The sequence below is a fragment of the Sitophilus oryzae genome, unplaced genomic scaffold, assembly GCF_002938485.1.
Source record: "Sitophilus oryzae breed Bouriz unplaced genomic scaffold, Soryzae_2.0 scaffold_1809_pilon_pilon, whole genome shotgun sequence".
NCBI classification, from domain to species: domain Eukaryota; kingdom Metazoa; phylum Arthropoda; class Insecta; order Coleoptera; family Curculionidae; genus Sitophilus; species Sitophilus oryzae.
In genome coordinates this window covers 248,934-261,599 of record NW_022146512.1, presented here as the reverse complement: position 1 = coordinate 261,599, position 12,666 = coordinate 248,934, and the positions used below count along the sequence as shown (strand labels likewise).

The 12,666-nt window shown below is 29.6% G+C and overlaps 1 protein-coding gene across 1 annotated transcript in view; it reads left to right on the top strand.

Moving 5' to 3' along the window:
* The first annotated feature begins 6,031 nt into the window (after positions 1-6,031).
* LOC115883104 (neural/ectodermal development factor IMP-L2) overlaps positions 6,032-12,666 on the top strand; it is a 108,675-nt gene continuing 102,040 nt past the window's right edge. The window contains exon 1 of the mRNA XM_030901398.1: positions 6,032-6,103. Within this exon, the coding sequence (XP_030757258.1) occupies positions 6,101-6,103 (3 nt within the window). The 5' untranslated portion in view covers positions 6,032-6,100. The remainder of the gene's footprint in view (positions 6,104-12,666) is intronic.

Genomic DNA, 12,666 nt, shown 5'->3' with positions numbered 1-12,666 from the left:
TGTTAACTGGAAAACATATTTTAACGATCGTTTGTATGAAGTTGCGTCAAAATAATTTTTACTCACACAATTTCTCAGTAAAATTGCAAAAATTTCTCCTTTAGATATATAATCCAACAGTTATACAATAAAGAAAAACAATACTAAATCAATATTTATTTTTACAATTTATTTTTACAATTTATTTTTACAATTATTATAATAATTTCAACCAAAAAATTCTACTCAGTATTGTCTTCAATGTCCATATATTCTAAACTATTTTCTGAGATACTTAGGTCATCAGAATAATTGCTTTCACCCTCATCGGCGACACTTATTTCTTCCAATTCAGGATTTTCTTCGTCACTTACTATCATTTCCTCGACACTGTCCTCGTTAAAATTGTTGCCACTTGTGTCAAATCGCGTCATTCTGGTGCCAAATTTCAAAAAGCGCTCTTCTTTTTGGTAACTCCATGATACTAAAACAAAAAACCGCTGCCAATGAAATCATTACTTCCACATCAGTATGAAAACACAGTGCTAATTTTTTTGCCAAAATATAAAATAAATCTTAAATTTGAAATCTATACCCTCAAAAACCCCAAAAAATGACATACAACTCGACTTTTTGAAAAATCAACCCCCCATTTCACCCCCCTCCCCCTTTTCTCAAAATCAATCCGAAGCAATGTCCTGTGAATATCACTCTGTATACCAAATTTCAAGTCGATAACTCAACTCCTTCCAAAAAAATGCAATATTTTTACCAGTCAACCCTCCATTTCACTCCCTTCCCCTTAACGGATTTTTCTCAAAAGCAATTCAAAGCAATGTCTTGTGAATGACACTCTGTATACTAAATTTCAAGTCGATAGCTCAATTAAGCCAAAAAAATGTTTTTTTTTGCCGATACTATGCTTCCCCATCCCAGAGATGTGGAAGCAAAATTACCTTAATAATCTTTACGGGTCGTTACGGATTTTAATCCTATATGGTCTCAAAGCGTAATGTTTTTTTTTTAAATAATAAGTTATGTTTTCAGACGGAGACTAGTGGAGAAAATTTTAAAACCTCAAGTGATTTTTAAAATGATTGCAAAATTTGTTTCAATAAAAAGGCGTCTATTTAATTTAAAGGAAATACTAACAATCGGATATAATATTTTCTTAAAACACTTACCTATAGGTATAATATCCACAGAAAAGAAAATCAAATTGTAACCAAACACTATAAATTTTGGCACTCTTTTTGCAGCTAAGATATCGACAAAATAAATTCGTATTTATTTGTCCATGTTTTGACTCTTATCAATACTATACGTGAAATTTTTGGGCAACAAAGAATGCATGTTTATTTTAAGTGGATATTAAAGAAACGATGCATGATATTTACACAAGATAAGCTGACCATCGTATTTAGCATTTCTGTCCAGCTAGATTTTACAAATCTATCACTGTGCGTCGAGGGCGTCATCCTGTAGCCCGTCCCCAATTATGCCAAAATCGACCCATATTTTTCTTCAATATCAAATCGTTAGTCCCACTCTGATGAAGATGTCGTATCCAACTTTGCAGGGTGGGACCGTGTGCACCGTCCCTCACATAGCTTACCCATCAAATTTGGTGGCGACATCAACTTTTGACGTTTCTTACGTCAAAACTAACTGCCACAGTGACAACGCGTCGTAGTCGTACACTGTCAAGTTGACCTTGGTCCAGTCTATCGACATACCAAATATCATTTAAATCGGACGATTTTTTGTATGCCGTAGGCTGTCCTTGCTATTTTTCCTCTCGCCTGTTGTATCGCGTGTTGTGTCACTGCCTTGGATTTTTACTCCCAGCGCGCGCAAAGAAGTTTCACTTCCAAAAATATTTAACTCGCTTTTTTTATTTCAACCCTATAATTTTACAGAAAAAGTCTAAAGGTATTGGAACTGCATTATGTAAGTGTTGAAAGTACTTACATTATTGTAAATAATTACTTATTTTATATTTTTTAACACGTATTGCCTCTTAAAACAGGAACTATTTGAGCAAGTGAAAAAATGGTATTGTAAAGATCTGTTTAACAAATTCAAATATTTAACATGGGAAATGTCCATATAATAGTGTACCTGTAACGTATCATAGCAAACATAATATGATTTATTAAATACAGTCTCTCCAGGGATAGAATTAATATTTCAATAAAATAAATAAAAAAAACAATACTCTTGAATTAAAATTATATTTTTCATTCTCATATACAGTATGTCTAATTTTTTTTTATTATTGACATTTTGAGAAAAATGCATTCTTCATAAAAAATCTTGCTTGTGGTTAATCCCGTTTATATTTTTCCAAATTTCCATACCGTTTTAGAGAGAATTAAACAAAACACATTTAAGGGTGTATTCCGTTGCTTACCTTGGTTATGGTTTTATGTTCCGTTTCTATCGGTTTTCTGAAAGTTTTCTTACTACGTAACACGGTTCCTGAAAAATTCGGTTTAACTGTCACCAAACTAACCAGCGCGAGAATGATTGTTTTTCTGGTTTTGTTTCTCAAGCAATGTCATTTATGTGAGAGAAATCAAGCAAATATTTGAAGTTCTAGTGAAATTCTCGTTTAATTTCTAAAATTTGTTATAATATTTTGAATTTACATCCAAAAGCAATGGAGGTAAGCAGTAAATGTAAATAAATTTCATAGAATGACTAAATAGAATGACTTTTTAGGACCATTTAAACTTATCATGCAGCAATTGTTTCTTAAAGACAGGAACATTTAAAGAAAACATGAAAAACAAGACAACAAGTAATTGTGAATGTTTTGTAAGCTATAAAAATATAAATATTGATTAGATTTGTTTATTTGTTATTGATCTGTTTTAATATTGGGCCTGCAAATCTTCACTTGAGCTGTCTAACGAGTTTAACAGTTTATTAATAAAGTACTTTTCAATATTAAACGCCATTGAAAAGAAGAAGCAAACGTAAAAGCAGAGAATAGGTACAGTAAAATGCATAAAAGATAAATTTTATAATAAAGGTATTGAAATTTAGAAAACGTCAAGATTTTACATTTCCAGTATTTTACCAGACCGTTCCGTATCAAATCTTTTTATAGTATCAAACCTTCAAACCGATGTTTTTCAGGAACCGCTCTTTACCGTAGCTTACCGGTCTGGTTTGCCTGGTTTTGCAACGAAATACAGCCTAAATGTAGTTGAAGTCCTAAAACTCAAAATACGTTTCTATGGTAATATAATTTCTTTTTCATTCTTTGATAGATTATTATTGACAGAATTTTAATTAACGTCATATTTTTTGCTCTTTTAAAATGTAAAGAAGCTCAAAATTTATTTAGTTCAATAATAAGGAAAAGATAATAATAGTTATCTGAAAATGTGATACAACATCAAAAAATATGACGTTAATCAAAATTAATTATAACGACCAATCAAAGAATGAAATCGAAATAATATTACCATAGAAACGCTTTTTAATTTTTAGGACTTAATTAAGTACTTTTTTTTTAATTTTCTCTAAAACTGTATAAGAAGAACGGTATGGAAATTTGGAAAAGTATAAACGGAATTAACTATTTTAGAACAATCAAAAAAATTTATGAAGATTTTTCTAAAAATGTCAGTACGAAAAAAGTTTTTCCTCTTGTAAAGACCAATCCGGGGACATACAAGACTAGGGTTGCCAAGTTTTTCAAAAGCAAGGGGAGGACATTTCCCTGTTGAAGCGGGGTGAGGGGGGGTATACAAATATTCAAATATTTAGATTGCAATACTGCATGAACGATTTATTGAAAAAAACATTACAAAATTCAGCCACGACAGTGACTCTTTGATTCACAGAAATAAACTAAAACTGAAATACCTACGCAGAAGCCATCTTTTTTATGACAGCTGAATGGGCGAAATAGCATAGAGATTAAAGAAAGCCAAAATAAAATGAAAACGATAAATTATTATAGGCTACAGAAAAATTATTATTTGGAGCACAAAATCATGGTTTAAGGAACTTTTTTGTCAAAGATTGTAAAAGGAGGACATTTGGGTGCAAAAGGAGGCAGGAGGACTTTTCTTCTAAAAGGAGGACTGTCCTCCTGAAAGGAGGACACTTGGCAACCCTATACAAGACATACTGTATATTCTTTCACTAGACAAACTACAGTTACCTACGTTATAATAAAAATAAATAAATATTTGTTTTATTGGGAAACCATTAATCACACTCTTCACACTAAATTAATATACAGGACATAAATGAATAAATTCAAAAGATATTCAACGTTTTGAAATACGCTTTTATTATTTTGCTACCACGTGCTACCACTTGGCATTTTTTTTTCTTTCATTGAGGATTCATGATAATGACAGCCATGTCAGACATTTTAAGTCACAGGTACATTTATTTTAAAAAATGTCTATACCTATGTGGCGGATTCATCTCTCCAAAAAATCCTATATGGGTTTTTCGCCACTGCAAGAAAATCTACAAAATAAAATAGTTATTTTATGTAAACACTTCTGCGTTAATCCCAAACGGAAACTACTTGTCAGAAGTTAGGTTTAAAGATTTACAAATTTGCCTAACGAACAAAAAAATGCTTAACGTTAACGTAAGCAAACGTAGTCGTAAGCAGAAAAATATAAATAAAGAAAAAAAAAAACGATTTAAAAAATTTAAATTCAACTAATCGAGAACACTTTAGTTTTTTAAAACAGATATGTCTACAAAAACCGGTGACGTTCTGTTAAAATGACATTATATCAAGTTAAACTTCAAAATTATCAATTACTACCTGATAACAATTACTTAATAAGGTAAAACCAAGAAGTCCAAACTTTCTGTATGATTATTTTTAATTTTGCGATTGTTATACATTACTAACATCTACAGATACATGAGCAATACATTTATTTTTATTAGATTGTATTAAAAAAGCCTCTTTTATTTTTCTTTTAGAGGCTATCGCTTCTTGCTTCTTTCATTATAATTTTGGCGTTATTAAAATTTATTCTGTGCCCTATGTCCCATGAATGCCGACAAATCTTAGATTTGTGAAAATCTTCCTTTCTTAAATAATCTTTATGTTCTTTAATTCGAACATTTAAGGGACTAGATGTTTCAACCAAATTTATCGCATTCGCATGGTATTTGGTATATTACATTTTTTGTTTGTTGTTCATTGGTTTAGTATGTTATAAAATGGATCTAAGTGTATTTTGTGTTTTGAAAGATGTTCGTATGTTATATTGTTTTCCTATCCTTCTTATTTTTTCCGAAACGCCTCGTTTGTATGGAATTGTAAGTTGTATATATTGTGTGTTTTGTATTTCGTTTGATGTTTTGTCAATAAAATATGGTGGATAGTCGTTTTTTCTTAATGTATTTTTTATGTGGTTTATATCTCTGTTTAGTGAAATGTCGTCTGAACATATTATTTTTGCCCTATCAAATAAATAATAATACCATGTGAATGCGATACATTTTACATTGGTGAAGCATCTAGACCCTTAAATGTTCGAATTAAAGAACGTAAAGATTATTTAAGAAAGGGAGATTTTCACAAATCTAAGATAATTTGTCAGACAATTATTTTCTGTCACCTTTTGAATGTCATCTGTCGATATCTTTTCTGACTCGTGGGACAGAATTATATAAGTGAGTTTTTGCAGCTAGACCATGATATTTCATTTATATAGACAATATCATTATAATTATAAAGAAACGAACAACAAATATTGTATCATATGGACCTATAATGCAATATATACTAATATTTTACACAAAACTATATAAACTCAATACTAAGTCTAGAGCAACAAGTGCATCAACAGGTGGAATGATAGTGCAAAGCTCGTTACCTGTGAATTTGCCCTAAAGTAAACATTCGGCGTTCGCAAAGACATATTTTGAATGAACTAATTAACGAAATTCGACAGGGAAGTATTGAAACAATAGACCGCTTGCCCTAGTTAACATGAGAAACTTCCAGTGCCGTCCGGTATACATTCTGATCCTGCGTTGAAGATTATCCCGCCTTCCGTATATATAAATAATCAAGGGTTGTGCCTTACTTATCACTTGTGCGGTGTCAAGTGTTCGTCTTAAGATGGTAAGTACAAAAAGCCACTTGCTTCCATATTTTAATTAGTTTTTTGTAATAACGAAATCAGAATTTTATCGATAGCAACAAAATCATTTAATGTAATTACGTACATAACACATTAAATGTATTAATTAATAATAACTGATGGAAAATTTGTTTATAGATCTTAAATATATACTATAAATAACTAAATGAGTTAATCAAATGTCTAAATAAGGTAAAAATAGTTTTTTTATTTATATATGATAACTTTAATTATTGAACGATGGTAACAACTAAATTTAATAATTATTAACAATAACTGATAATAATAATTTTTACTTAGATTATAAAAAAATTGTTCTAAACTTTGAGAATATACACTCAGATGCAGAAACGCAACGGAAAAATTTTTCGTCAAATTTAAAATGTTATATTTTTGTTACTTTTAGCTCTATTTTCATGAACTTTTTAGCAAGCTGTATATAATTATATCAACTTTAATTCTTAAACTCAGTTTTTTTTATAAACTTTAGTATTTGGCATATTATACAGGATTAAACGAGGGGTTGCTTTTTACCGTAACTTTAAAACACCCTGTGCAATAATTTCGTGTGTAAATTTTCCTAAAATATAATTTTACGGTCAGAGCCATGTCTCCTGAGCATTTTGTTTCTTGGATTATATCAATACATGCCATGGTTAATTTTTAAGAGCGAAATGAACTTGCCACCAACAATTTGCAATTTTTTCAATTATCATTACTTTTTGATGTTATTTTTCAATAAGGTGAGGTGGTTTTGGTGATTATTGTGAACCATATACTACTATGAACTGCCCATCATATTCGACGTTTGGTAAATGCTTGGCAGGAGAGTTAAACGTCGCGAAGCAGTACCAGCTGCATTAAATGAACTTCGCCTGGTTCTTAAAGAAGAATGGGAAAGCATAACGCAATATGATATAATATGCAGTCTCAATTCTCAATGACAGTACTAACGGACGTATACAGGCAGTTGTAACAACCAAGGAAGACAATACAAAGTATTAGGGTATTTTTACAAATTTTTTCTTCCGTTTGTATACTTGAGTAATACAGATGTTCTCTTTAATATTGTTAGTTCTGTTTTCGTTATGAATGTTTATTAAATCCAGGACTGTATCGTTAGTCTTTAACGTTTTTTTTTAAATTTGTTATAGAGTATCCAATGTAGCATAATGTTACGTTTAAAATGGTTACCAAAACCATCTTGTCATTAAAAAATCACATCAAAAAGTAATAATTGAAAAAATTGCAAATTGATCGTGATCAGTTCATTTCGCTCTTAAAAATTAACCAAAGTGTGTATTGGCATAAATCAAAGAGCAAAATGATCAGGAGTCATGGTTCTGACCGTAAAATTATATTTCAGGAAAATTTACACATGGCAATTATTGCACACGGTGTTTTAAAGTTAAGGTAAAAAAACAACCCCTCGATTAACCCTGTGTAATATGCCAAATACTAAAGTTTATAAAAAACTTTGTTTACGAATTAAAGTTGATATAATTATATACAGTTTGCTAAAACAATTATGAAAATAGGGCTAAAAGTAACAAAAATATAACATTTTAAATTTGACCAAAATTTGCTCCGTTGCGTTTTTTTTTGCATCTGAGTGTATTTGATGAATAAATTAATGAAAAATTCTCTATATAGGATTTTAAAATTTTATTCTTTTTTTATTTTAAGTTGATATAGTACGACAGAAAACACAATATCCAATTTTAGTTTGGATTGGTGAGATAGATAGATAGATAGACAATAATTAATAATAATTTTTTATTTTTTATAACTTGGGCTTAATAGTAATAAAGTACGATTAAGCAAAACTGACCTTATAAAAGTTTATTTAATTGTTTTTTATATTTTTATTTGTAACTGGATGGATGGTTAAAAAGTACCAGGGGTTGGAAAAAAATCATGATTTTTTTAAAAAAATAAAAAAATCAGATTTATTTGATTTAAATCAGATTTTTTTGATTTTAATTCAAAACAATATTTAAATCGGATTTCCAAATGGCTAGGACTTATATTTCCAATTAAAGTCCTATCCTAAATGGCTACATCTTTATAACTCTGCCCGTTATCGATAACATTAATAATTCTAGGGTGCGTTTGTCATTTTTCCACATCAATCAATATATTTCGCAAAAAAGTCGCTCGTTTCAGATCAAAAGGATTTTTTTTCAAACGCTAAAAAGTATTAATTTTTGTCATTTTAACGCTTAGGTATAAAAGTAAAGCACTGTTAAGCCTAAGCACAAAAGTACAAAAATATATTATTAAACTGATATTAAGTGTCAAATTCAACGAGTGTACAAATTGTTGCTCGATTACTGTTTATATTATTTGCAATATTTGAAATTGATTAAAAATGATTTGTAATGTTTTAAAAAAAATAGTATGTATGTTCTATTAGGAGTAAAAATGTACTTTTTGTGCTTCCTTGTATCGTCGGAATAGCTTTACGATGCAGCATCATCAAAAAAAGTATAATTTTTATTCATAATAAAACAATACACTATTGTTGGGAAATAGTCTTAAGTCGAGAATGAAATTAGTATTATCTAATGTCAAAGTGTAAAATACTTACTGCAGATCAAAATGTCGGTAAGAATTTGGAAATCATGATTTGAGTGATACATACGAGAATAATTTATTTACTTCGACTAAATTTAAAGGTTCGGAAATAATAATAATAATTGATAATAAAAATATATGTTTTTAGTATATCTTAAAAATATACTCAAAACTTAGAAAAACTTAAATATTCCGCATTTTAAATTAAAAGGTGTGAAGTTGGCTTGGAAATGAAGATCAATGTTGGTCCTCGTATAACTTTATATATGAAGTAACAGTGATCCTTTTGTTTTCAAGCCTAATAGGACGCCGTTTTTCTCTCGAATGTATGGTATTTATTTAGGAAATTATTGAATTGTTTAAGGTCTTAAAATCTTCGGCAATATTTTTTTAAATTTTTAATACTATAAGATGGTAAGTGAACTAGTTTCCTATTTTAGTATGATTTTTTATAAAAAAACGGTTTTTAAATAATATCTATGTAATAACGCCCTTTCAACAAGAGTACAAATAAGTTTGTGTTCAACAATAGTTGATGGTAGCATGTCTATACTTTTGTAACATGTGACAAGTTCATTTCTTTTTTCCATAGCAACTGTTAAAATTGCTTTATATCTATCAAAAATAGTAGATAAAATAGTACTTTAACCGCAAGGGTAGATTAAATGATACTTTAACAGCGAGGATAGGTTAAAAAATGTATTTATTCTCGCACGTTTTTTAATTGCTTCCATTTCTGAACATTTTTGTATTCCTTGTCATAAGTTATTCGGGATTTAAATGGAAGAAGTTTGGATATGGCGTTTGTCGCCTCAGCCTGAATATCTGTTGGTAATTTACTTATTTCGTTTTGAGCCATTTTTGGCTCCAATTCAATCAGCAATCGACACGAAAGAGAATTAAAAAATATTGACTCAAAACTGACAACTAAAGAGACAGCTTTTTTTATTTGTCAAATTACATAGAAACCAACGCCAACCCAGCACAATATTTTTTCTACTCGTAATAAATTCCTTGAAATAATAATTTCTGAATATTTTTTAAAACGTAACTCGCTATGGAAAAAAATATTGTTTATACACGACGATAAAATTGCATTATTGTCTCCCGAAATTAATTCACTGGCGATTTTATCGCTCGTGAGTTAATCTTTTCCGGTCGACGATAAAATACCATTTTATCGTCTTGTATAAAAAATAACTATGAAACCAGTCTGAATATTTTGTCACTGAATATCTAAAATAATTATGTTTTAGTAATGTAATTATGTTTTAATATTCATTGACGGAAATATCCAGACTTTTTTCAAAAACATATCCTTTTAGTTTGAACACTATATTAAATAATAGTATTAAATTATAAATAATTTTACACTACTATGCTCTGTTGTATTATACTTATTTGTTATTTAGTAGTTAATTTAATTGTAATAATTATTAACTATTTATTAATTATAGTGAATTAACTTGCATAATAATTATATTTAATAATAATATTTCACAAACTAATGTCACATTTTAGGGATAATAATAACTTAATTTAATAAAATACGTTAATTTCTCTAATATTTCAGAGACTTTTTCCGTGAAATAATTTAAATTTAAAAAATAATCTTAAAGATCCGTCAGGCTTGGCGTTTGTCAAGCAACAATTTTAATAATTTTTTTAACACGTGGGCGACGTACTTCTATATTAAGATCTAAAATATAATTTGATATTTGACTTATTTTCATTTCTCTTTCTTTTTATTTTTTTTTTGCTATTGTTGCAAAAACAATGATCTCAAAAAAAGTGTCAAGTGAAAAATAATTTGGAAATTAAGACCTTTATCATACGGTATTAAAATTAATATTTTAATAGATATTTACGATACAAGTGAGTTAACAGCATCATTAAGATATGTGTGTGAAAGTTGCACAACGAGTGCGTAGCATGGAGTTAACTCGCGTGTAAAACACACAATGAATTTTAAAAACTATACCGGGTGTTGCATCGTCGAGCAGGACATAGAAAATCCCATGTAAATTTTAATGGGGTCAATTATTGACTTTCCTAATTATTTTCGAGAATAATTCTATTTAGGTTTATTGAAGAGCACTAAAATCCACATTCAAAAGAATAACTTTAGATATTTTTGATTAGCCAGTTTACGAGTTATCGCCGATTTCTTTTTAAATATATCTCCTTTCTTATGGCCCTGTATTTACTTATGAGCACCAGTCAAGGTAAAAGATAACTGTCAAATGAAGTTGTCATTTCAGAAATTTATCTATTTAGTGCTTTATTATTATTATTAAAAACTCATACCTACATCGAAAATATTAGCCATGAATTACACTACCAAAGAAAAAGTATTGATGATTAAATGGTATTATCAAGGAAATAGTTATCAAAAGGTGTCGGACATGTTTGCTGCTCTGTATCCGAATAGACCGATACCTGGATAAGAGAAGGAATATCCAGAGATTTGAGACCAAAGGTACACTAATAAATAACTGCAGATGTAAAGCAAGGTAGGAACAAAGAGAAGATGCAAGAAATGATACCGACTTGGAAGTTTTATTGTGCGTGGAAGAGAACGATGGAAAGATCAGCACAAGGAAACTTGAGGATGAAATAGGAATAGATCACACTACAGCGTTTCGAATTTTGAAACGACATAAATACTGTTCCTTCAAATATAAAAAACACCAAGAGCTACGAGATGGGGACGAAATACGGCGGCAGGCGTTTTGTTTTGATATGATGGAAAGAGCAAACACGGATAGGGAATTTTTAAAAAACATATGTTTCACTGACGAATGCACATTTATCTTAAATAATGAACCCAATGTTCAAAATTATCGATATTGGAACAAAGAAAACCAACACAGGTTTGTCGAAACAAGGACGCAATATCCACAGAAAGTAAATGTTTGGGCAGGGATATTCGGACACAATATTATCGGGCCATTATTTCTTACGCGAAATTTAAATGCAGAATATTATTTGGAACTACTCGAAAATCATATTTTACCTGCTTTACATGATGCCGCTAGGGAAAATCAGGAAGTTTGGTACCAAATGGATGGCTGCCCGGCCCATAGTACCCTGGCTGTTCGGGAATATTTAGACAATAGTTTTAACGAAAACGTTATTGGCCAGCAAGGTCTGCTGATATTTCGCCAAATGATTTCTTTCTCTGGGGCTATTTAAAAAACAGGATATACAAGGATAAAAAATACCCAAATCTAGACGGGTTAAAAAATGCTATTTCTGCAGAATGCAATAGAATTTCAGTTTACCAACTAGCAAATGTAAGAAGAGAATTTTATGATCGCCTGGGTTATTGTTTAGCAGTCGATGGAGGAATATTTGAACATCTTAAATCCTAAAGTTCTAACAATTTAATAGTACCTAAATTAATAAGTTATTGAATATTGTAATAATACTATAATTAACCTTGTAATTGATTACTTTATTTTACTTTAATTCATATTAATTTGTATTTATAAATACATCTTTAAGATTTCCGATGTAGGAATGAGCTTTCAATAATAATAAAGCACTAAATAGGTAAATTTCTGAAATGACAACTTCATTTGACAGTTATCTTTTACCTTGACTGGTGCTATGACTGGTGCTCATAAGTAAATACAGGGCCATAAGAAAGGAGAAATATTTAAAAAGAAATCGGCGATAACTCGTAAACGAGCTAATCAAAAATATCTAAAGTTATTCTTTTGAATGTGGGTTTTAGTGCTCTTCAATAAACCTAAATAGAATTTTTTATCAATAGAACAGTTATTATCAATAGAACAGTTTATTTGTATTTACTAGGTATTTAGTGCAAAATAAATGTTTTACAAAATATTTTTGCTCTTTGGTAGTCATCTAAACAAGGAGTTCGGTAATAAAAATGCGTGAGTTAAGAGCTTCTTAACTCACTCACTGACGTAGATAAAATTATATTTAATAGTGGCATATT